We start from the raw sequence: 27,236 nt of genomic DNA, 5'->3' as shown, positions 1-27,236 counted from the left end.
AGGGGCCATAGTTTAAGAATAAGGGGTAGGCCATTTAGACCGGAGATGAGGAAAAACCGTTTCACCCATAGTTGTGAATCTGTGGAATCCTCTGCCTCAGAAGGCAGTGGAGGCTGATACTCTGGATGCTTTCAAGAGAGAGCTGGATAGAGCTCTTAAATATAGCGGAGTCAAGGGATATGGGGAGAAGGCAGAAACGGGGTACTGATTGTGAAAGATCAGCCATGATCACATTGAATGGCGGTCCTGGCTCAAAGGACCTAATGGATTACTCCTGCACCTATTGTCTATTGTCTAAATCGCACACAAAACATGTTCCATGTTGGCTTCACGGTACTTGTACCAAACTCTTTTTGTGATCATGTACATTGAGAAATTAGCCTGAACTCTGGTTGTGGTTCACCGAGTCTGTGTAATTTCTATGTGGCTATTGGTGTGGGTGATGGTGCCATTGCCCGGCAATGGGTTGTGACCGCCATGCTCTAGAGTGGACAGGGAGGACAGAGGCCTTTCTCCATGAGGACATTGAAACTCCATTCCCTGCATATTGCTTCCACCCCATTTTCCACACTAAACCTTATTTTCTCCCATCCCCTCCAGTGCTCTTCAATGTTCAGCTGCGCAGTTTGCGTTTTAACACACATTACAGGGGGTACAGAGTGTCAATAAGGATTTCAAATCAAAGGATGGAAACAAAATGCTGGAGTAACTCAGCGGGACAGGCAGCATCTCTGGATAGAAGGAATGGGTGACCCGAAATTACTCACGATATGTCCAATTTGCCTCATCACACAAAATGCTGGAGTAACTCAGCGGGACAGGCAGCATCTCTGGAGAGAAGGAATGGGTGACGTTTTGGGCCAAGACCGAGTCTGAAGAAGGGTCTCATCCCGAAACGTCACCTATTCTCTCCAGAGATACTGCCTGTCCCGCTGAGTTACTCCAGCATTTTGTGTCTTATCTTCGGTGTAAACCAACATCTGCAGTTCCTTCCTACACATACAGGATTTTCAAAACACATGTACTGTATGTTCCAGTTATATGAATTGTTTGGTGACCACCCACCCCCTCCCCAATGTAGCATTAGTGCTTCCTGCGAGGTACTTGGTGGGTATCACAAAGGGCTGTGGGGATTGGTTTGTATGTTCTTTCCGGATGTAATTATCCGCATTTGCCATTATCCACAGGGAATGTCAACACTGCATATTGTTCTCCTGTACTTCAGAAAGTCAGCCTGTTAAATTAGCCGATGACAGCATGTTGCAACAAATTGTTCTGTGGTAATGAATGTATTAATTTCTAGTTTGCTGGTTTGCACCTGTCCACAGACCGAAATAGATCTGTACAAGATTCAGAGGCAGTCATTGTAACATGAGATCTGGGTACTTCATTGTCAGGTAACACCTGGTACCTCCCTCGTTCCCACCCCCATCTCACCAGCCGACTTGAACAGGCAATCTCTTTCTCCAGTTGCTGCTCTCACCTCTTAATTGGTAATTATTGATAACAGGACCTACATAAATTAACTTTCATTTGGAGCAAAATATTTCATTGCATTTGTCCTCAGAATAAGACATTTTTAGCAGTCACTCTATTAACATCACACACTGTAGTCACACAAGGAGCAGACAATATGAAATGGACCAGGGTAATTAAAAATCTGCATGTCTTCTTACTTCAGGGACATTGGAGTAGGAGGTAGTATCTGTACCACCTTTGATTAGAGCTGCCCACCTTGGTGCTGTAAGCCCGAGTTCCCTCATACCAAGCAAAAAATATATACACCTCCATTTTACAGTTTCCCTTGAGTCAAGAGTTCCAGCTTTCAGGGCCCATTGTGAAAAAAGGAGCTTTAAGACCTCGCCCTTCAAAAACCTAGTTCATAGAGTCATACAGCATGAAAGCAGGTCCCTTGGCTTCCCGAGTCCACACTATTTTTATGGCAGAGAGAGGTAGATTCTTGATCAGTACGGGCGACCATAGGGATTGGTCCAGGGAGTGAGATCACTGATTGGACAGCGCCGTCACGTGTTGTTTTGGCGCCCAAAGCAGTCAGTTGAGAGACTCCTTCGAAGAGAACAGTTAGTTTTAATGGTTGTCTGTAATCTCGTTATGTAAACTTTGTGATCGAATATTGCTGTCGCAATAAACTTCTTCAACAAAGAACGAACCTCCAGACTCGCCATATTGGTGACCCCGACGTGATCCACCCGATCACCTACCATGAGTGAACAAGACGCCTCGTTTTTGGCTTCTTTGCCCGGCGTACCGGAGCTAAGCGCGGTCAGCGTTCACCTTCCGTCGTTTTGGGCACATCAACCACAATCTTGGTTTGTCCATACCGAAGCCCAGTTTCACTTAAGAAACATCTCGGCAGACGCGACAAAATACTACTACCTCGTCAGCGCTCTACCGCCGGAGACGACCGCACGGGTGATGCGGTTCATCGTCAATCCTCCCGCAGAAGACAAGTACTAGGCCATGAAGGCACTGTTACTAAGAACCTTCGGATTCAGTAGGCATGACCGAGCTAAGAAGCTTATGCACCTACCGGATCTCGGAGATCGGCTGCCGTCCGTCCTCATGGCTGAAATGTTAGCGCTAGCAGGTGAACACACGGATTGCCTCATGTTCGAGCAGGCATTCCGAGAGAAGCTTCCCGAAGATGTCAAACTCATGCTCACGGATTGTTCTTTTAAGGACCCCGTGGCATATGCAGAAAAAGCTGATGCGCTCATGGCGTCCAAATCAAAAAGAAGCAGTTCAATCAATAAGGTCTCGACATCAGCGGCCGCGCCACAGCGGCGTCAAGATGGCGCCGAGTCTCCCGCCAATTCTCCAAAAGCCCGCCAAAAGGATCCGCACAAGCGCGGCTGGTGCTATTACAATCTACGATGGGGTGGTGAATCCCGCAACTGCCGCTCATCTTGTACCTTCTCGGGAAATGCCTCGGCCGATCGTACATAGAGGCAGTTGCGATTAGCCCGAACCGACGCCTCTACGTCCGAGACCGATTCACGGACACAGAATTTTTGGTTGACACAGGAGGCATAGTCAGTATCGTACCGCCAAACCGGCCTCGAGACCAGATCGGGTAAGACAGGTCCTACCCTCATCGCGGTTAACGGCAGCCCCATCCGCACGTATGATACGCGGACAATGTCCCTGGCTTTAGGCATCCGCACGTACGAATGGCCATTCATTATCGCGGACGTCAGCCAGGCGATCCTGGGCGCAGATTTCCTCTGGGCCTTTCCACTAGTCCCCGATGTTGGCGGTAACGACCTTCGACCCTCCGTCAGCAGCGATGAGCCCGCCGCTCCGCCGGCCGCCACCCCGCCCAGCCCAACTGTCCAGGCCGTCGTCGCGGCCCCGACCCGTATGCTGAGGTCCTGGCGGAGTTTCCACAGCTGCTCGTCCAACGCTTCAACGCCCCTTCGGCCAGGCACGGCGTGGTTCACCACATCCGCACCGAGGGCCCCCCGTTTTCGCTCGGGCCCGGAGGTTACCGCCCGACAAGCTGGTAGTGGCGCGGACAGAATTCCGGAAGATGGAGGAAATGGGCATTGTCCGTCAGTCTGACAGCCCGTGGGCCTCGCCGTTGCATATGGTCTCCAAAGCATCTGGGGGGTGGAGACCATGCGGCGATTACCGGCGCCTCAATGCCGTCACCACGGCCGACCGCTACCCCATACCGCACCTACAGGACTTCTCGTCTGGGCTGGAAGGTGCCGTGGTGTTCTCCAAGATCGATTTGGTGCGGGGCTACCACCAGATCCCTGTGCTTCCGGAGGACATACCAAAAACTGCCACGATCACTCCGTTCGGGTTGTTCGAATGGTTGCGCATGCCTTTCGGTTTAAAGAACGCGGTACAGGCTTTCCAGCGACTCATGGACCGTGTTGGTCGAGATTTGCCTTTTGTGTTAATTTATTTAGATGATATCCTGGTCGCCAGCCCCTCGGAGCAGGAACACCTGGTCAATTTGGCCTCCCTTCTCTTGATTTCTTAGGGCACAAGATCACCCCAGCCGGCGCCACCCCTTTGCCCGAGAAGGTGGAGGCTATCCGTGCATTCCCGCGGCCCACCACAGTGAAAGGTCTGCAAGAGGTCGTGGGCATGGTGAACTTCTACCATAGGTTCGTCCCGGCAGCAGCACGGGTCATGCGCCCGCTCTTCCAGTGCCTCGCGGGTAAACCTGTAGAGTTGGTATGGTCCTCGGCCGCGGAGTCGGCTTTTGCAGCAGCTAAGGCAGCTTTGGCAGACGCCACCATGCTGGTCCACCCGAGCCCCTCCGCCCCCACGGCCCTGACGGTTGATGCGTCTGACGTGGCGGTGGGAGGGGTTTTGGAACAGCAGGTCGGTGGCCTTTGGCAGCCCTTGGCGTTTTTCAGCCGGCAACTGAGTTCGGCTGAGCTGAAATATAGCGCCTTCGACCGAGAGCTTCTGGCTCTCTACTTAGCTGTCCGTCACTTTAGGTATTTCCTAGAAGTCCGCCCGTTTGTGGCCTTTACGGACCATAAACCGTTAACTTTTGCTTTTTCCAAATTGTCCGACCCATGGTCGGCCCGCCAGCAGCGGCACCTGACTGCCATCTCTGAGTTTACCACCGATGTCCGTCATGTCGCGGGTAAGCTTAATGCCGTTGCTGACGCCCTGTCCCCCATTTCAGCGGTAGACTGCGAGGTGGATCTCCAGGAGCTTGCGGAGGCACAGCTTCTGGCGGACACCGCCTCGGCATACCAGTCCGCCACTTCAGGGTTGAAGTTGGCTCAGGTCGCCTGCGGGCCTGCGGGTACGAAAGTCTGGTATGATGTTTCCCTCCCCCGTCCTAGGCCGGTGGTGCCACCCCCCCTTCAGTGCCGGGTATTTGATGTCATTCACGGGCTGGCGCACCCATCCATCCGCTCCACCTCTGCCTTAATAGCCGCTCGGATTGTGTGGCATGGCCTGCGAAAGCAGGTAGCTGCTTGGGCCCGTTCCTGCATTCCCAGCCAGACCACTAAAGTCCAACACCATGTCCAGCCCCCAGTTCAAGAGTTTGCGGTCCCAGCGGTCCGCTTCTTCCATATTCACGTGGATTTAGTCGGACCTTTACCTTCCTCCCGGGGCTACACCCATCTACTCACGGTAGTGGATCGGTTCACCCGGAGGCTTTCCCATTGTCAGATACCTCCACTGCCTCTTGTGCCAGGGCCCTGGCCCTCCATTGGCTGGCCCGTTTCGGGGTCCCGTCTGTTATCACCACCGACAGGGGGCCACAGTTCACCTCTACCCTCTGGGCCACGCTAGCAGAACTGTACGGCTTCCGGTTGCAACACACCATGGCGTACCACCCTCAGGCTAATGGGCTCGTGGAGAGGTTCCACCGACAGCTCAAGGCGTCCCTCAGTGCGAGGCTAGAGGGCCCGGACTGGGTAGACCAACTTCCCTGGGTCCTTTTGGGCATCCGGACCGCTCCTAAGCGTCGTCCGCAGAACTAGTATATGGCTCGCCACTCCAAGTACCCGGAGATTTGCTGCCGGAGTCCTCTGGTCAGCAGCCGTCAGTTCCGTCAGTGTTAGCATCACTCTGGGCACGCGTGGGTTCCCTGGTTCCGGTTCCGACTTCGCGTCATGGGTGTCTCATGGTGCACGAACCGCCTGCCCTGAAGGACTGTGAGTTTGTATTTCTGCATAGAGATGCCCATCGTTCCCCGTTGCAGAGGGTCTATGAAGGGCCGTTCCGGGTTTTGCGTAAAGGGACGGTCACCTTCACCTTAGACGTGGGCGGCAGGAGTGAGCTCGTCTCGGTGTCCAGGCTTAAACCTGCGCATTTGGATCCGGACAGCCCTTTCCTGGTCGGTCAACCGCCTCGGCGAGGCCGTCCTCCTGCAGTTCCACCCAGTCCAGGACCCCCCGCTCCTGCAGTTCCACCCGGTCCAGGACCCCCCGCTCCTGTGGTTCCGGCTGCCCCTCTCCTTACTCGTTCTGGTCGCGAAATCCGGCTCCCTGCTAGGTTCCATACCTCGGGTTCTGGGGGGGGTCATGTGGCGACCATAGAGAGTGGTCCTAGATGTCGAACCCTCAGATTGGCCAGCAAGGTCACGTGTGGGTGCGACCGTAGGGATTGGTCCAGGAGTGAGACCGCTGATTGGACAGCGCCGTCACGTGTTGTTTTGGCGCCCAAAGTAGTCAGTTGAGAGACTCCTTCGAAGAGAACAGTTAGTTTTAATGGTTGTCTGTAATCTCGTTATGTAAACTTTGTGATCGAATATTGCTATCGCAATAAACTTCTTCAACAAAGAACGAGCCTCCAGACTCGCCATAGTTTCCTCCCTTACTCCATAGACATACAGGTTTGTAGGTTAATTGGCTTGGTGTAAATGTAAAAATTGTCCCTGGTGTTGGATAATGTTCATGAGCGGGGATCGCTGGTCAGTGCAGACTTGGTGGGCCGAAGGGCCTGTTTCAGCCCTGTGTCTAAGCTAAACTAAACTAAAGTAAATTATCTCAAAACTGAAGATCTATTAGAAGGGTGGAACGCCAGCAAGGACGGCCACAATGTATGAAGGAGATTGTTAAATTAAAACACAGACTGCAGGGTTTTGGATTAGCATGTTAATGTCGGGTAACAAGGAGGGGAACAGATGCAATGGAACAGTCAAATCCAAAGATAAATGCATGGTTGGGCATTTTATCTCAAATTATCATTGGCAGAGACAATGTAACTTCACACTATTGCTTACAATCATCGCAATCCTTATGGACTAATTAACAAGCACTCCAATCCCACACTGTGCTTAACAGGGTCACTCCAACTTCACATTGGCATTAGGTGTTACCATTATTACACCAGATATTAATCCGGAGGTTTCAGCAATGCATACTTGACCTGGAGCTTTCTACTGAAGTGAAATACCTGTAAAAAATGAGGTTTAAAAGCCGAGTTGAAATTGAAGTCTTGGTTCTTTGAAAAAGAACAAAAACCATTAAACGCAGCTGCAGAGGGTTTGATTTTTGCACTGAGGGTGCTAGTTTTCTTCAAATTTAGTATGAGATGCACACATTGTTAGCAGCGGCAGCTTGTGTATATTTTGAGTAAATGGCAAGTCCATAGCATGCACTGTTTGGCAGAAATCTGCAGAGAGGACAGGTTGTGATTCCATCTATGTACCATGCTGATTTAACAGTAACACAGCCAATGATGCAACTTATGGCAAGTGCTCAACCCACACAGCTGATGTGTGATCAAACCAAATATAGACACAAAAAGCTGGAATAACTCAGCGGGACAGGTGTGGTTGAGGTTGTGCAGCGAATCCACTCATAGCCTGGACTCCCTTGGACTGTCAGCAATGCTACTGCATCCTTTCTTAGGTTAGAGCTCCAAAACTGTGCACAGTTCTCCAGCAATGGCCTCACCAGTGCTCGGTTTAACTGTAATAAAACTTCCGTATTACTAAACTCCAATCCTTCTGCAATAAAGGCCAATATGCCATTGGCTTTCCTAACACTTGTTGGACCATCCTGCTATCTTTTTGTGATTCATATAGTAGGCATTAGTGTTCCTTTGAACTTCACTCGCATGCAGTCTCTCCATTTAGAAAAATAATTTGCCTTCAGATTCCACTTACCAAAGTGCATAACCTTGCACTTCCCCATGTTCAAATCTGAGTTTTAGCTTCAATATATCTGCATCCTACAGGATCACAATATGCTCATTGTAATGTGCGTTTCCATCTATTTTCGTGTCATCAGCAAACAAGGATGCCTCACGTTCTGCTCCCTTCTCCAGTTATTAACATAAATAGTGAATAACTGAGGGCAAAGAACCAATTCTGGGGCACTGTACAAGTTACATCCTTCCAAACAGTTAAAATCCATTCATTCCACTCTCTGTTTTCTTTGTGACATCCTGTTTTCAATCCATACTACACACTTCCTCTAACACCATGAAATCCTTCCTTTTAGTATTAGTTCAGAAATACAACGCGGAAACAAGACCATTCAGCCCACCGTGTCCGCACGGACCAGCGATCCCCACACATTAACATTACCCTATACGCACTACGGACAACTTTACATTTATACCAAGCCAATTAACCTACAAACCTGTACGTCTTTGGAGTGTGGGAGGAAACTGAAGATCACAGAGAAAACCCACACAGGTCATGGGGAGAACGTACAAACTCTGCACAGACAGCACCCGTAGTCAGGATCGAACCCAGGTCTCTGGCACTTTAAGGCAGTAGCTCTACCGCTGTGCCACCGTGCTGCCCTGTGCGATATCCTCTTATGTGGCATTTTTTCAAATGCCTTTTGGAAGTTCAAATGCACCACAAGTACAGAACTAAAGGTCCACCAAGTAAACTAAGGTCATACTATCTACTCCGTCAAGTCCTTTAAGAATCTTATGTATCAAAGTGATCACCTCGTTGTTCTAAATTGCAATATAAACGCTCACTTAATTTCTCTTCACAGGACTGTTCCTTTATTTTAAATCACTTTTCAAGGTACGGGTATTACTGACAAAATCACGAGTTGCCTAACCTTAAACGCTTTGGGGAATATTGAGCCTCTGACCTGAAATCCTATAGTCCTTGCAATGAAAATACTCCCACAGTGCTGCTGTTTCGGGAGTTGCAACGATCAGTCATGGAATCAATCTGATGAACCTTTTTTGTAACTGACTGCTAGAAAAGCAGTCAGACCCTTCATTAGATAGAGGAACCAAAACGGTGGACATTACTCCACCAAATTGAGTCATTGCCTCAATTCAGCTCATATAATTGCAACTAGAACGTTAGACTTCCTAATTGTTATATTACAACCAGCTTGGAGTAACAATGAATATATTATTTGTTTCCTGTGCCTAAAATACATTTACAATAATTACTTTCACAAATTATAAACAAAGCTTATCTATTCTTCTTATCAATGTGATTTATTTCACACTACCTACCTTTACTCCTCATAAGGTCATGTCATAAGTGATAGGAGCAGAATTAGGCCATTCGGCCCATCAAGTCTACTCTGCCATTCAATCATGGCTGATCTATCTATCCATCCTAACCCCATTCCACTGCCTTCTCCCCATAACCCCTGACACCCATAATAATCGAGAATCTATCTATTCCTGCCTTAAAAATATCAATTGACACTCCACAGTCTTCTGTGGCAAAGAATTCCGCAGATTCACCACCCTCAGGCTAATGAAATTCCTCCTCATATCCTTCCTGAAGGAACGTCCTTTAATTCAGAGGCCTCTCATCCTGGACTCTCTCACCAGTGGAAACATCCACTCTACCCACTCCTGTTGACATTCCTTTGCAGCCTCTCAGCTTGCATTCCCACCCAGTTATTTATTGTCAGCAAAATAGATACAGCAGACTTGACCCCATAATTAAGTCACTACTTTGAGCTTGGCACTCATCCTTTGAGCACCGCACCAGTTGCAACCCACCAATCCAAAACTTCCTCTCGCTGCTCTCAATTAATAAATCCTTGAGTGAAGCTAATATATTACCCTGGAGGTGTGACCCACAGGTCAAATGGCTTAGATGTTCTTGTCTGGCTAGTATTGTTTCAATTTTCATATTTAATCAATGGAAAATGAGATTATTGTTCATATTTTAAAAGTACTTCATTCACACATTGCACTTGAAAAGCAGGGACAGCTTCCACATCACATTATGTACAATTTCCGCCCCACCTGCAATGCAACTTCCTGGTGGAGACAGAAAGGGTAAGAATCCTGAACAATTTGAGAGCAGACAAAAGGTGGAAAATTCCTCTAAAGCATTCAGACAGAGAGTCGGAGAGCGAGAGGTCTCCGAGAGCTGCCGAGAGGCAACAGAACCACTTCGACCAACAACCAGCCTTTTACACTACTCCGACAATAATATGACTTCTATTGTATGAACAATTTCTAAGTCGTGGAAAAAAGCTGTTTTTATGTCTGGCTGTGGTTGCTTTGATAATCCGGAGTCGCCTTCCAGAGGGAAGTGCTTGAAAGAGTTTGTGGCCAGGGTGAGAGGGGTCAGAGATGATCTTGCCCGCTCTCTTCCTGGCCCTTGTGAAACCATATTGATGCTGAAAGCAAATGTGGGCGAGGGTTGTAACTGGTGTTTCTATTTCTGTTATTATTCTGTTTCTACTTCTTCATAAGATAAGCACTTCTTCATGAGATAAGCACTGCCAGGGACAGAAAATGACCTGGTCTCATTTGAACGCATTCTGTGAATTGGCATCCTCCTTGTGTGAGGCTCAAATAATTTAAAATTCATTCTCTGAAACTAAGCACCATCAGGTTCCATGTGGATGCCACGCCGTGTAATGTTGCATTCTGCTCTAAAGAGCATCTCAGGTATCACAATCCCAACTGACAAGGCATGTAATTAGGCCATTAAAGCCCTGTAATATGTTGTAGAAACAATCCCAACTCATAGGTCAGGTTTCCTGCAGGCTGGCTGTTCAGCACAAGGCTCAGTTTTCAGTTTCATCTGAAATAATTGGATTATTTCCTCCTCAAAATCTAACATTAAATCCCTAACTGATGTTAGGGATATATTTCCTGTCAACTTTTTCAGTGGAAAATAATCGTGTATTTACATTCCCACTTGTGATTGATAGATATTAAAAACCATGCACTTGCTGTTTCCTTCCTCCTAAAATACTCTGACTTGTTTTTCTGTTGACTGCCAGTTCACGATGGCCATTGAACGAACAGTTCAACAATTTATTTCCTATTACATTCATGGTGATTCATTGCAAATCTTCCCCAGAACTGAATGTATTTCTATTATTGTTTGTTTGTTTGTTAGTTTTTTATGTGTACATACGTATGTGTGTGTGCGTGTGTGTATATACATACATGTGTGTGTATGGGTGGGTATGCGTATCTTTATACACACTAATTGATTTATTCACAAAATGCTGGAGTAACTCAGCAGGTCAGGCAGCATCTCGGGAGAGAAGGAATGGGTGACGTTTCGGGTTGAGACCCTTCTTCAGACTGAACTGTTACACACTAAACTGTTCTTGTTTATTATCTTGTTTACAGTGTACTATGTTTACATATTCTGTTGTGGTGCAACAAGTAAGAATTTCATTGTTCTATCTGGGACATGACAATAACACACTCTTGACCCTTGACTCTTGATCCATAATAGATCTAGAACTCTTTAAACGTTTGTCCTTTGTCCTTTAACTGCTATTCATTTTTTGGAAATTCTCTTGCAGCTTCCTGATTAGAGCGACTTCCATTTTATAAATTTTGTGATATTAATCAAATTCAAGATGTAATTGGTTCAGTGATTGTTTACTCTCAGTCCCCAGCCTGAGCTAATTTCCTTTAATCCTCTCTTTTTCATCTAATTCTCTTGATTCCCTCTTTTGCTCCAAAGGGTGTTGACTGCTGGAGGGGATAATTATATTGGTAGATAGATACAAAATGCTGGATTAACTCAGCAGGACAGGCAACATCTCTGGAGAGAAGGAATGGGTGACGTTTTGGGTTGAGACCCTTCTTCAGACCCGAAACATCACCCATTCCTTCTCTCCAGCGATGCTTCCTGTCCCGCTGAGTTACTCTAGCATTTTGTGTTGATCTTCAGTGTAAACCAGCATCTGCAGTTCCTTTCTACACATTGTATCGGTACAATTTTGTGGGACCTCATTTAGTCATTGCACTATGAGTGAGGGAGGATACTGAACATTAGCACCATGAAGTCAAATAGGAGGAAATATCATAGCGGATCCCTATACTGCCCTCATTTGGATTAGTTTTAATTGTTTCTGGGAATTAAAGACATTTTCCGACTTGGATGTTTCTTCATCTCTCCAAGAGGCTCTCATGGAAGGCAGTGCATTATGGCGCTGCTAGTTGTGTGGGCCAGGGAGACTGGAGCAGGAATCGTTTTCTAACCAGCATCAACATACAAGTAGTTCCCTCCTCCTCTCTCTTATTGTGTGAAAGGGAGTCAGAGACACAGCAAATAAACACAGCGACTCTCACCTCAAAAGAGGAAGTGAGACATGGAGTGTTCATGGTTAGCCGAGGACACAAACCCATTTATACACAGCATCTTTGACAAGAATGTTTAAAGTTTCATAGTGAAAAATAACAGTGGCATCACATTGCACTGTAATGATTCCCATAGTCTAAGCAACACCCTATCACTGTCAATGAAGATATAGAATGAAGTAACATTTGCAGGGAATATCAAAAAACTAAGCTTTCACCATGACTGGAGAATACCCCAGGGATGGTCACAGGTTGGAAATTCACCTGAAGGATTCCACTGGGTCACCTGTTACTGTCTTCGTATTCCACTGGATAGTGGTCTGTTGACTCCAAAGACGCTGAATAGCAAGCTGGCCTTGGAATGGACAGACTTGGCATTGTGCCCATCTTGCACAATTCTGTACTTCAGTATCTTTGAAAAACATTGATAAAGAGAGAGCGATGCTTTGAAAAAGTAACATTAATACAGGCACTGCCCTTTTTAGCAGCAGTGTTGTTCATTCAGTAAGCAAACTTGGAGTACCTGTAACAGGATGAAATGACAATGTGGAAAAGACAATAGTGACTGTTGTTCATCCAGAATGGTGGCACAGTGGCGCAGCGGTACAACTACTGCTTAAAGTGCCCGAGACCTGGGTTTGATCCTGATTATGGGTGCTGTCTGTACAGAGTTTGTACGTTCTCCCCATGGCATGCGTGGGTTTTCTCCGCGATCTTCGGTTTCCTCGTACACTCCAAAGACGTAGGTTAATTGGTTTGGTATAAATGTAAAACTGTCACCAGTGTGTCGACATGGAGGGTAAACCTTACTTACACACAGAAGGAGACCATTTGGCCTATTAGATCTGTGCTGGCTCCCAAAGCAGTAATCCCATCAGTCCCATCCCCTCGAAGATAGACACGAAAAGCCGGAGTAACTCAGCGGGCCAGGAAGCATCTCTGGAGAAAAGGAATAGGTGACGTTTTGGGTCGGGACTTTTCTTCACAGTGTTTCACAGGGGTCACAGGGGTCGGTGCTGGGGTCGCTACTCTTCACGTTGTATATTAATGATTTGGACGAGGGGATTGAAGGCTTTGCGGCCACATTTGCAGATGATATGAAAATAGGTGGCAGGGCAGGTAATATAGAGAAAGCAGGAACTCTGCAGAAGGACTTGGACAGTTGGGAGAGTGGGCAGAGAAGTGACAGATGGAATATGGTGTAGCAAAGTGTGGAGTCATGCATTTTGATAGTCAGAATAAAAGCGTAGACTATTTTCTAAATGGGGAGAGAATCCAGAAATCAGAGGTGCAAAGGGACTTGGGAGTGCTGGTGCAGGATTCTCAAAAAGTTAATCTGCAAGTCGAATCAGTAGTAGAAAGCAAACTCAATGCTAGCATTTATTTCAAGAGGGCTTGTATACAAAAACAAGGATTAAATGCTGAGGATCTATAAGGCGCAGGTAAGGCCGCATTTGGAATATTGTGAGCAATATTGGTCACAATATTGGAGGATGTGCTGGCTCTGGAGAGGGTCCAGAGGAGGTTTACAAGAATGATGCTAGGAATGAGTAGGTTAACCTATGATGAGCGTTTGTTGGCACTGTGCCTGTACTAGCTGGAGTTTAGAAGAATGAGGGGGAACCTCATTGAAACGTACAGAATAGTGAAAGGCTTGGATAGAGTGGATGTGGAGAGGATGTTTCCACTAGTGGGAGAGTCTAGGACTAGAGGTCATAACCTCAGAATTAAAAGGCGTTCCTTTAGGAAGGAGATGCGGAGAGATTTGTTTAGTCAGAGGGTGGTGAATCTGTGGAATTCTTTGCCACAGAAGCCCGTAGGGGCCAAGTCAGTGGATATTTTTAAGGCAGATATAGATAAATTCTTGATTAATACAGGTGTTGGAGGTTATGGGGAGAAGGCAAGAGAATGGGGTAAGGAGGAAGAGAACGATCACAAATGATTGAATGGCAGAGTAGACATGATGGGCCGAATGGCCTAATTGCACTCCTATCACATGATCTTATGACCTTATGATGATTAGACCACAGTCCCTTCCCCTCCTGTAGCTCGGCAAATCAATCTCTCTTGCATGCACATCAACACTGAAAGTCGATTCTTTTGCAACTTATCTGCACACACCCCCAGTGCACTTTACTGCTGCTGATTATCCAACTAGCCTGTCCTTTGGATGTGAGAGGAAACTGAAGCTCCAGGGGAAGCCCACGCAGTCGCACAGAGAACCTGCCAATTCCAATTAGGATTGAACCTTGCTCTCTGGTTCTGTGAGGCAGCAGCTCTACCAGCTGAGCCTTTGTGTCTTATCCCATATTTTTATAAAACTAATATTCAAAGTCTGAAGAAGATTAAAACACATTTATACTGAGTCTGTGCCTTCCCAGGGCACCATAATCAGCAGCAGGAATTATTCGGCTCTCTAACTGTTCCAAGTGGACCAGCAAATTCATATGAACATTGACTTCTCGAACTTCAGATAGTTCCTCTGTCCATCTCTTTTCCCTCCCTCTTCCCAGTTCTCCCACTGTCTTCCTGTCTCCTACTACATCCTATCTTTGTCCCGCCCCCTCCCTGACATCAGTCTGAAAAAGGGTCTCAACCCGAAACGTCGCCCATTCCTTCTCACCTGAGATGCTGCCTGACCCGTTGAGTTACTCCAGCATTTTGTGTCTACCTTCAACAGGTGATTGATGGTCGGCATGAACTCTATGGGCTGAAGGGCCTTTTTCCATGCTACATCTCCAAAAAAAATCAGTGGACTATTTCCCTAGAGAATGTGGAACTTGTCCATTGATTTAAAAGCTAAATGTAATTAGTCCTTTAACTAGAGCCCAGGATCCAGTCTGAGATTTTCTCTCACCTCTACTGGCGAATGCTTTTGTTTCATGACATATTGTCACATTCAGCTGTGGTGGGAGTTGTGCTGACCTACAAATGTTGGCCTTTGAAAGTTCTGTATGGAAAAGTATTGAATCTATAAGCTGCTAACATCACAACAAAGGCAATCAGGATGTAGGATCTAGTGAATTGGACAGGCAACTTTGAATCTCCTTAACAGCCAGGTTGAAGAACTGTGATAGACACAAAATCAGTCTATCACAGCAGCATCTCTGGAGAAAAGGAATAGGTGCCGTTTCGGGTCCAGACCCTTCTTCAGACCTGTGAAACTGACGGTGCAATGGCAGGGTAGGATGTGTATGTTAGAGCCACTTAGCTCAATGTCACTTCTAGTCCAGAGAAGGGAAGAGAATGTAAAAAGAATTGGATGAAGGGACAAAGGAAAGGAAAAAATATTTCTATGATTTAATCTGTCTTCCAATTAGAGTTGAATGAAGAGCCATCCCAACAAAGATTAATTCAAGAGTCCACAGTGTTTAATGTCATATGTACTGAAGCAGAGCAATTACATTCATACTCACGGCAGCACAACAGGTTTGTAAACATGGTACTCAGTAGATAACACAGTAAACAAAACAAAAAAGTTCAATACATTAAAAAAAAACACAATATAGTGCAAAACAAAACAAAAGCTTAAAGTCCCTAATGCAATCAGGGCATCAGTCTGACGAAGGGTCTCGACCCGAAACGTCACCCATTCCTTCTCTCCAGAGATGCTGCCTGACCTGCTGAGTTACTCCAGCATTTTGTGATACCTTCAATCAGGGTAGTTTGTCGTTTGAAGATTAGTTAGTGTTTGTAATGTTCAATAGCCTGATAGTTGTCAGGGAGAAGTTGTTCCTGAATTTGTGGATCACAGTTTTAATAATAATAATAATAATGCATTTTATTTATATAGCGCTTTTCATATACTCAAAGACGCTTTACAGAGATTTAGAGAACATAGGGAAATGAATAAATAGATAAATAAGTAAATAAGTAAACGAACAGAGAAAGGAGACAGAAGGTGAGGTGACCTTCAGTGGTTGAAGGCAGTACTGAACAGGTGAGACTTCAGCGATGTTTTGAATGTGGTGAGTGTGGAGGAGTCTCTAACGGTTTGGGGTAGTGAGTTCCATAGGGTGGGAGCAGCGATGGAGAAAGCCCTGTCCCCCCAGGATCTGAGTTTGGTCCGGATGTGGGGGGATAGGAGATTGGCAGCAGCAGAGCGGAGGGTGCAGGTGGGAGTGTGCCTGTGGAGGAGGTCGGTCAGGTAGGATGGGGCCAGGTTATGGAGGGCTTTGTAGGTTATGAGGAGGATTTTGTACTGGATTCTCTGGGGGATGGGGAGCCAGTGGGGTTTATAAAGGACGGGGGTGATATGGTCACGGATCGGGGTGTGGGTGAGTAGACGGGCAGCGGAGATTTGAGTTTTAAGACTCCTTCTGCTTCTTCCAAATTGCAGGAGTATAATGAGAGCATGGCCAGAGTGCTGTGGGTCCTTGATGATGCTGCCTGACATTTTGAGGCAGTGCCTTCATTAGTGGGGAGGTCAAGATTCAAGATATCTTTATTTGTCATCCAAAAAACAAGTTTTTTGGACGAAATTTAGTCACCCACAGTCCAATAATAAAAGCAGTAAAACAAACAAATTACACAACCCCAACCAACACACAAAAAAAAATAAAGAAACATCCATCACAGCGAGTCTCCTCCGGTCCCCTCCTCACTGTGATGGAAGGCCAGAATGTCTTTTCCCTTCCCCTGCTGTCCTCTCCCACGGTCAGGCTGATGTCGTTGCCACGTTGCAGGCCGCGCCGGACGGTGAAGGGTCCGCGGCCGGGCCAACCCAAGCCCCGCGATCCGGGGCGGGCGAACACGTTGTCGCTGCCGCTGTTGCTGCACGTCGGGGCAGTCGTGGCTCCCGACACTGAAGCCCCCGCCGAGCAGAGAAAAATCCCACGGCCTATTTCAGGCCGCGCCGGACGGTGATATGTCCGCGGCGGGCCGACCAAAGCCCCGCGATCTGGGGTGGGCGAACACGCTGCCGCTGCCGGAGCTCCCGATGTCGGCATCCTCGCGGCCCGAGCGAAGGCGAGTCGCAGACGCTCCCGCAGCCTCCGAGGACGGCCGGCTCCACTGATGGCGAGTCCAATCCGCGGGCTCTGCGGACTAGAGCCCTGGAGGTCACCAGCTCCAGGAGTTGAGCTGATGGTAGGCCGCAGCAGGAACGGAGACACGACCCAGAAAACAAAGGTCGGGTCTCCGTTCGGAAGGGACACATCTACAATTTTACAGTTCCCCCCCTCCCCCCACACACACACATAGTACACAAACACGAAAACACGACATCACATCTACAATTAAGACCAAAAAAAACCAACAAAACACAGAGACAAACGGACCGCAGGTAAGCCGCAGCTGCTAGGGCAGCGCCGCCATTTTGGGCGCATATACCCATTATGGACCGGGCAGTGTTCACCACTTTTTGTAATCTCCTTCATTCCTGGGCGTCCAAGTTACAGACCGTGATGCAACCGTCAATGCACTCTCTGCTGTACACTTGTGGAGGTTCAAAAGAGTATTTGTTGACATACTGAATCTCTTCAATTGTCTAAGAAAGTCAAGGTGTTGATGGGCTTTCTTTATGGTCACATCAATGTGCTGGGTCCAGGACACATCTTCAGAGATATGCACACCCAGGATTTTGAACTGGAACTTAACTTTATTTATAAAGTTAATGTTGATTTGACAAGTGGTTCCACTCTAAGAGGAGTTTGCTAAGCGTGCAGTGAAATGATGTGTTATCATCATAACACGGACAGCAATATTTGGGCGTTCATGTTTAACTCTACAGCTCTCCTGCAGTGGTCTTGCTGTAAATATTTACACATAAATACGATTTTCAGCCTTTAAAACCAACCCTGCTGCTAATGAAACGGGGTAAAAACACACAAAATGTGTAGGAAGGAACTGCAGATGCTGGTTTAAACCAAAGATACACACAAAATGCTGGAGTAACTCAGCGGTCAGGCAGCATCTCTGGAGAAATGCATAGGTGACGTTTCGGGTCGAGACCCTACTGTTTTGTGTTGAAAATTGAGTTAATTATTCTTGATTCAATGTTATAAAATTAAAAATGGTCTCAGGAAAATCTACATTGTTATTTATGTTGTCCCATTTGATAAAATATCATTTCTAACCTGGATATGTCTTCATTACCTCTGGACTGTAAACACTTGAAAGCTATTGAGTTATGAGATTCAAATGAATAATTGGAACTCATAGACTGTACAAAATTACAATGGTATGAGGGATGGAATGTCATTTGGAAGTAATCAAGAAAATCAGTATTCCTGCCTCATTCAGCGTAAGTCAGCAAACCCCATTAAAGCATCTGACATTTTAACACTGACGCATTGATTAACAACTTTAGAATAATTAAGGCTGCCTTTTAAAAGCCTTTAAGTAGCAACACCAGTCATTGCAACAAAGAAAAAGTTACCCCAGCAGATGAAGTAAGGCTTTCTCTTAAAGGCCCCGTGTTGAAATAAGTTGATGAGGTAGATGCAGAAGTAGACTGTACAGTTCTCCTTCACCCAAAGTCTGCTTCCCACCTGAAACCCCACAAATCTTGCACCCTATCATTTGCACCCTTAAATATACTTGACAACTTAGCACACCTGACAACTAACCACATTGACTTTATGGCCGAGTAAGCATGCCAATGCCTTTACTTCATCAGAGGACTAAGGGAATTCGGCATGCATTACCACAGATTCACCATAGAAAGCATTCTATCTAAATGTATCATAGCATGGTTTGGCAACTGCTCTGCCCAAGGCCACAGGAAATTGGAGAGAGTTGTGGACGCAGCCCAGTCCGTCAACCAAACTAACCTCCCCCTCCATTGATTCCATCTATACTTTACCCTGCCTCACGAAAGCAGCAAACATAATCAAGGACCACTTACACCATGATCTTTCCCTCTTCTCCCCTCCCATCCAGCAGTGAAAGCATACTATCAATTCAAGACCAACTTCTTCCTCGCTATTATTCGACTACTGAACAGCCCCTAAAATGCTAAACATGTATTCCTGATCTTCCAACCTACCTCATTGTTTCCCTGGCACTTTATTTTGTATCTACACTTTCTCTGTAGCTATTACACTTTTTGCACTCTCAGCAATAGTTATGCGTGGTGTGATTGTGCTCAAGCATGGCATGATTTGCAAAACTTTTCAGACTAAACATCATTTTGTCAAAACAATGCTTTTCAGTGCATCTCAATGCCTGTGACTGTGATAATAAACTGATAAATGACCAAGCTCGTATCCTGGGATTGTGCCCCTGATACCAGACCTTGCTGCTGCTGGCAAAGTCTGTGAGGCCCTCTGTGCATCCCTCTAAATATTGTATGTCCCAATAGGATGTACTCACATTCTTCTAATCTCCAATGAATACTGTACAATCATACACAATCTCTAGCCATAAAATAACTCTGCCGTCTCAGACATGAATTCAGTGAAAGCCACTGCAAGCCAATGACATAATTTCTCAGTGCTGAGATCAAGACTGCACACTGTCCTTCAGGTGTGGTATCGCAAAAGACCCACAGAATCCAGCAGGATTTCCTTACTTTATATTTGCTCATTATCTGCTCACAGTGAAGGCCAATGGGTAAATGGGTAAATTCTACAATTTATTTTCCCAACTTGCTACTCACCTGAATGTTACCTGGGCATTTCCTGGATCAGCATTTCTAGATCCTTCTCGCCACAAATATTCACCAGCTTCTCACCATTTAAAAAACATTCTGGCTTTGTTCTTTAGAGATTTAAGGGCCTGTCCCACTTAGGCAATTTTAAGGCGACTGCCGGCGACTAGGCTGTTGCCGAACGTTTGCCGGGGTGTCGCGGGCATGATCGTGAGGAGTCTTCAATGAATCGTAGCAGATCTCGGCACGTCGCAGATAAATTTTCCAAATAGAAATTTCTCGGCGACAGCTAGCTTGTCGCCAGGTATCGTAGCTTATTGCGGGCGCTGTCGCATGGTGTCCCCAGGTTTGCTAGGTTGTCGCAGATGCATTTAGAAGCAAGTAATATTAAATTAAGAAAAGGCATTTGAAGATACCAGAAGATAGTTTCGTTTAACCAATTTATTTACCGTCAGGACATTTGACAGGTAGACTGGAGGCGACAGTTTGACGGTCAGGTAAACGTGGGAATTTTGCGATGTTTCCGAAGACGGTGTAATCTCTTAGCCAGGTGCTAGTTTCACAAAAAAAGTAACTTGTATCGTATCGACCTGACTCAGCATTGTCGTGGTCATTGTCGTCAGATAAAAGAAAATTCAGCGATATGCTACGATTTTGACAGTCACCGGCAGTCGCCTTGAAAATCGTTTAACTGGGACAGGCCCTTTAGACTTTAGAGATACAGTGCGGAAACAGGGCCTTCGGCCCACCGAGTCCACACCGACCAGCGATCACCACGTACACTAGCATTATCCTACACACTGGGGACAATTTACAATTTTACCTGATGCCAATTAACCCACAAACCTGTACGTCTTTGGAGTGTGGGAGGAAACGGGAGCCCCAGAGAAAACCCCCGTGGTCACGAGGAGAACGTACAAACTTTGTACAGACAGCACCCGTAATCAGAATGGGACCTAGGTATCGGGCCCTGTAAGGCAGCAACTCTACCGCTGCGCCACAGTGCCGTCCATTCTTTACTTATTAAAATAACCTTGCTCTTTCTCGTATTCCATAGAAATTCTAGTGCTCCTTTCAGCTGAAGACCAATACTTTTTATGCATGTTTTACCTGTGTCCTTGATTTTAATGATCTGTAAGCCTGGTAGCAACAACCATTTTGCTCTTCCATTGTTCTATTCCCTGGACATTCAAGAAATGATTCTGACTGGCCTTTCTTAGATCAAAGAGCATGGCCACATACTTCCCCACATTCAATCTGCCAACGTTGGTCACCTTAACATCCATCCACACAACTTCTTGTAACTCGTTTGTAAGTGTAATCTGTACATTTGGAGGTGCACCTTTATTGCAGTGCATTTCCCAGTGTTTGAATTCCTATTTCCTAGGTGTTCTGTTTGTAATAACCCAGTTCATTAGATCACCAGCACCACTACCCTAAATTGGCACTACAAACACTTCTCAAGCCCATTTTCATCTAATGCTTCATTAAACTCTGTCCACTCAATTCCCACAGCCTTTTTAAAATCATCTGAAATTCTGTACGTTTTTTTTAATCCAATCAATCTGACAAAGGATGTTATGTGTAAGAAGGAACTGTAGATGCTGGATTAAACTGAAGATAGACACAAAAAGCTGGAGTAACTCAGCGGGACAGGCAGCATCTCTGGAGAGAAGGAATGGGTGACGTTTCGGGTCGAGACCCTTCTTCAGACTGGTTAGGGAAAAGGGAAACAAGAGATATAGACGGTGATGTGGAGAAATAAAGAACAATGAATGAAAGATATGCAAAAAAAGTAGTGATGATAAAGGGAACAGGCTGTTTTAATTGTAAGCTGTTTTTAGGGTGAAAATGAAAAGCTAGTGCGACTTGGGTGGGGGAGGGATAGAGAGAGAGAGAGAATGCTGGGGCTACCTGAAGTGAGAGAAATCAATATTCATACCACTGGGCTGTAAACTGCCCAATCAAAATATGAGATAAAAAGAACGAAAAATCACATTCACAATCTCAGTGCTAATAATTGCCATGGACCTTGAACATCCACCTGAAATCATGGATAGGATCTGCACTGGAAATGGCCCATCCACTGCAGTAGCACCCACTCATTATTCTAGCCTGGTTTATTGAACATATATCAATCATCTGATTGAGAGGAAAGATTGTCTTTATTATGGCACAGCTATTAATTGTAGCCTAATCTGGCACAAAATGCTGGTGTAACTCAGCGGGACAGGTAGTATCTCTGGATATGCTGCCGGTCCTGCTGAGTTACTCCAGCATTTTGTGTCTATCTTCGGTTTAAACCAGCATCTGTAGTTCCTTCCTACACATGTTCCACCCATGTTTCCTTTAGTCACTGAAGATCTGCAAACTGTCCCAGGGTTTAGTATAAATTCCTTCACTCCAGTCAGAAGAAGAACCTCAATTAGATTGTAGGTGAAAGTAAGGATGATATAAGACTTTGTCTTACTCCTCCCTTTCCAACCTGTGATATTACCCAGCTTTAGTCTTTGAAGAAGAAATTATATTTTATGGAAACATTGAAAATACATTGTGTGCTGCATTGTTTAATTGGATAGATCTGAACTTTGATGGGCAACTTATGAAAACATGAAGGTTAAGATAATTAATTGAAGAGTAGGAGGATGTTTCAATGGAGTATATGGAGCTGTTGGTCCTGATGGCATATTATTATCTTGCACATTCTATATAGTTCCTTCTAATTCCAATGTTTATTAGTGCCTGCTTCTCTTTAGTGCCATCTCAATCTCCATAGCCAGTTGTTATTTACTTCTGAAAATATCTACAAGCTTTGGAAATTGAAAATGATATAATTAGAAACTATTTTGAGAAGCTTTAGTGAAAGATTCGCTTCAACCACAAAAATAACAAGGAAGCTACTGATCAAATGTATTCATCTTTGCTTTTTTTTTCTTCCAGGGACATTAAGCCTGACAACATTCTCCTTGATGATTATGGTAAGTGACAAAGAGTACTTGAGGTGAAAGTAAATTAAACTTGTTAACATTTAATTCACGATGCGCCCACTGCTTACTATATAAAATGTAATACAGTGTAAGGTGTTTTTAGATAATGTTAAGATCACCGTATTGGGTTCGCAGATCTGAGATGGGCAATTATGCAGTTACAATAGACCTCGGTGCCTGGAATAGGAATAATGGCAGCTTTAGATGGCAATCCTGGTGGAAATCACATACGCATTGATGCCATGAAGATAGAATCAGAAAGCGGGCAGCACCGTGGTACAGCAGTTAGTGCTGCTGTCTCTCAGCATAAGGCACCTGGAGTCTGTCTGGATTCAGACCTGCAATGATGCGTGGATTAGCTAATTAAGAGGAAATTTAGAAGGCAATGTGGTAAACAAGGAAAATCCTCATTGTATCGGCATCTTTGACCATTCTTACAAATTATACAACTCATCAGAGACACAAGACACTAAAGATGCTGGAATCTTCAGTGAAAAAATAAACTGCTGAAGGTTCTCAACGGGTCAGGCAGCATCCATGGAGGGATGCTGGGAATGCCAATTATCCATTTCTCTCCACAGATGCTGCCTGACCCGCTGAGTTCCTCCAGTAGCTCTGCTAGATACCGGATAATAGAGATATATCAAGGAATGGATAGCAGGTTGGCTGGATGGCAGAAGGCCAAGAGCGGCAGTAAAGGGGCTTTTTCTGGTTGGCTGCCAGTAACCAGCGGAGTTCCGCAGGGTTCGGTGCTGGGGCCGCACACTGCACGATGTATATCAATGATCTGGATGCGGGAATTGAAGGCTTTATGGCCAAGTTTGCAGATGATAAGAAGGTAGGTGGAGGGGCAGGTAGTGTAGAGAAAGCAGGGACTCTGCAGAAGGACTTGGACAGGTTGGGAGAGTAGGCAACAAAGTGACAGATGGAATACAGTGTAACTAAGTGTGGAGTCATGCATTTTGGTAGGAGGAATATAGTCTACACCTCTAGAAGGCTGTGGAGGCCAAGTCAATGGATATTTTTAAGGCGGAGATTGACAGTTTCTTGATTAGTTCAGGTGTCAGGGGTTATGGGAAGAATGTGGGAGAATAGGGTTTAGAGGGAAAGACAGATCAGCCATGATTGAATGGCAGAGTAGACTTGATGGGCCAAATGGACTAATTTTGCTCCTGTAACTTATGAACTTATGAATGTTTGATATCATTCCTTCTCACAGTAAGGTTAAACAGCCAGGACTAAAATATGATTAATTGTTGAAGACTATATGTTCTGGTAGATTTTGACATTCAGAAGTTTTTCTTGCCCTATCTATGTTATATTCTGTGGTGCTGTATTTCCCATTGGTTTAATGTCCAACTACTTGGCATGACTGTCAATATTAACTACGCAATGGTCATTTCTCTTTTCACAAAAATCTCCTTGCATTTATTGAATGCATTTCTTGGGTCATGCTCACACTTGCAATGCTGTTTTCATTGTCATTGATCAGCACAGCTGACAGATAGTTCATTGGTGTGTCAAGTTCTTCCAAATACTGACCCAAACCTGGCTAGTGTGCAAAACTGTGAGAAATTGTCTTTACTGCTTCTATATCATTTGTAGCTCTCAGGATCTTTGATCTTAATATAGCATGCATCACGAGACAATCCATTATGTTGAAAATAAAATAGACTGAGCTCTCGCGCAAATGCACGCACCTCCAAAGCTCACCACCAGGTCTTTCTAAGTTGACTATACAATTTATGAAACTGTTACTGGAAAGCATTGTTTACTTGGGTTGGGGTGTGTATAGCACATCAACATCAATATCTGAGCACCCGTGAGGTAGTCTGGACAATATACCCAGCACCATTCCACTTCAAGATCTTTTATTCCATTCTGTAGTCAATCTGATAGAGAAAAATGACTTATTGGTGTTTTTACATTGTGGCCATTGGTGGAAAAGCTGATTTTGGGCATAATATGATTAGGTCTGAATAATTATATGTCACAAAAGATTTAATTGAACCTTCTAGAAAAACGATAGTGAGTACAAGAGTCTGTTTTACTGTTTTTGAGTAATTTTGGACATTGTTTTGTCAAAGTGTGATGTAATTCTCAGGTTCCTCCTGACTGTCAACCCTTAAATGCCTGATTACTGGTCCAAGATCATTCCCTGAAGTTTCACCTTAATCCATGGATCAGGTGTAATGGACACAAGATGTTTTACTCCTTCACTGTACCCTTAGACAATATATCCTTCAATAATTGAAGCATTGGTGCTACTGTTGCCAAATCCAATTGCAAATATGCATAATGTTATATCAATCCTAATAATGCCTCATGTCAGCTACATTCCCAAGAGTCAAGAGTTATGAGTGTTTTATTGTCAGATGCCATAAGTCCCAAAACAGAACAATGAAATTCTTACTTGCAGTAGTACACCAAATATGTAAACATAGTATTCTGTTAACACCGTAATAAACAGCAAAATTGTTCAGTATTTTGCACACACACGTCCACACACACACACACACACACACACACACACACACACACACACACACACACACACACACACACACACACACACACACACACACACACACACAACAATAATAATGTAAAGAAAAAAAACATGCCCCCAAGTCTAAAAAGTTCGGAGCTTATTTGGAGGTCGTAGTGCTTAATTGCCTAATAGTTGCTGGGAAGAAGTTGGTCCTGAACTTGGACTTTACAGTTTTTAGGCACCTGTACCTTCTTCCCCACAGCGATAGTGGAATGACAGTGTGGCCAGGGTGGTGTGGGTCTCTGATGATGTTAGCTGCCTATTTGAGTCCGCAACTCCTGTCGATCCCTTCAATGGTGGGGAGGTCAGACCACGTGATAGACTGGGCAGTGTTCACCGTTTTTTGCAAACTTCTTCATTCCTGTGTGTTTGAGTTGCCAAACCAGGCTGTGATGCTACCAGCCGATATGCTCTCTGCTGTACTGCCTCGAATTTCTGAGAGTTTCTAGAAAAAAAAGATATGTGTGGACCTCTCCTGGTATAGCACTTTATTCCTTGCGGAATGTTAATCAAGATCTCTACTTTAATGCAGGATTATACCCTTATTCAATGACAAAACCAAGAAGCTACCATAAATAAACATATGTATAAGCCTAGCTGCAGAACATTTGTTGCAACAATTTGGTATGCCAGCCTCTGATTCGCTGTTCAATGGATGAACGAGATTAACTTCAAATTGGCTCCATCTATAATAATTTTTCAGAGCTGTGTTTTGGCCTGTTCAGGACTTGCTGAGTATATCTGATCTTGTTAATTTAACATGCCATTAATCTGCCCATGGTGAGATCTGCCTGAGGAGTTCAGTTTCCCTGTGAGGAGGCTTCATTATCCAGAAAGACTTCAAATTCTGACAACAATGAGAGGAATAGATCAGGTAAAAGCACAGAGTCTATTGCCCAGAGTAGAGGAATGGAGAACCAGGAAGACATAGTTTTAAGGTGAAGGGAGAAAGATTTAATAGGAACCTGCGGGGTAATGTTTTGGAATACGGAAAACCCTGTACGGAACATACTAAGGGGGAAAGTTACTCTGTGCCACAGTTTTACACAGAGGGTGGTGGGTGAATGGAACGAGGTGCCATAGGAGGTTGTTGAGGCAGGTACTATTGTAATGTTTAAAAGACATTTAGGTACATGGATAGGGTAGATTTAGAGGGATATGGGCCAAAAGCAGGCAGGTGGGGCATGTTGGTCGGTGTGGGCAAGTTGGACCAAAGTGCCTGTTTCCACGCTGTATGACTCTATGACCCTATGACTAATCTTTTGCTGTGATTTGCGGTGCACATGTATCTCACTCATGCCACCAATCATGTAGACATAAATCCTCACACTCGCTAAAATATCCCCCCTGCCCATACAAGTACAAAGAGCACTGGGAGGAGAGAGGAATGTCTTGACGGAATGGTTGAATCACATTACAGAGAGGAAGTAATTTATGGATTATGTAAGAAATTTATGTTGTGAACTGCTAATAATGCTCATCATTAAATGGTGAAGCTCTAAATGTTGAAATTCTCTCTCAAACCCTCTGGGTTGAGTCTGAAGAAGGGTCTCGACATGGATAGAAAATTGGTTGACAGACAGAAAGCAAAGAGTGGGGATAAATGGGTCCCTTTCGGAATGGCAGGCAGTGACCAGTGGGGTACCGCAAGGTTCGGTGCTGGGACCCCAGCTATTTACGATATACATTAATGACTTAGACGAAGGGATTAAAAGTACCATTAGCAAATTTGCAGATGATACTAAGTTGGGGGGTAGTGTGAATTGTGAGGAAGATGCAATAAGGCTGCAGGGTGACTTGGACAGGTTGTGTGAGTGGGCGGATACATGGCAGATGCAGTTTAATGTAGATAAGTGTGAGGTTATTCACTTTGGAAGTAAGAATAGAAAGGCAGATTATTATCTGAATGGTGTCAAGTTAGGAGGAGGGGGAGTTCAACGAGATCTGGGTGTCCTAGTGCATCAGTCAATGAAAGGAAGCATGCAGGTACAGCAGGCAGTGAAGAAAGCCAATGGAATGTTGGCCTTCGTAACAAGAGGAGTTGAGTATAGGAGCAAAGAGGTCCTTCTACAGTTGTACCGGGCCCTGGTGAGACCGCACC

The 27,236-nt window shown here is 45.2% G+C and overlaps 1 protein-coding gene across 4 annotated transcripts in view; it reads left to right on the top strand.

Moving 5' to 3' along the window:
* The window catches only part of LOC144600241 (serine/threonine-protein kinase 32A-like), a 299,488-nt gene that overhangs the window by 180,121 nt on the left and 92,131 nt on the right, over positions 1-27,236 (top strand). For all 4 annotated transcript variants that reach the window (XM_078411793.1, XM_078411792.1, XM_078411794.1 and 1 more), the window contains one exon: positions 22,538-22,575. In XM_078411793.1, the coding sequence (XP_078267919.1) occupies positions 22,538-22,575 (38 nt within the window). The remainder of the gene's footprint in view (positions 1-22,537; positions 22,576-27,236) is intronic.

The sequence above is a fragment of the Rhinoraja longicauda genome, chromosome 14 (genome assembly GCF_053455715.1).
Source record: "Rhinoraja longicauda isolate Sanriku21f chromosome 14, sRhiLon1.1, whole genome shotgun sequence".
NCBI lineage: Eukaryota > Metazoa > Chordata > Chondrichthyes > Rajiformes > Arhynchobatidae > Rhinoraja > Rhinoraja longicauda.
This window is presented reverse-complemented; position numbering and strand designations above follow the sequence as displayed.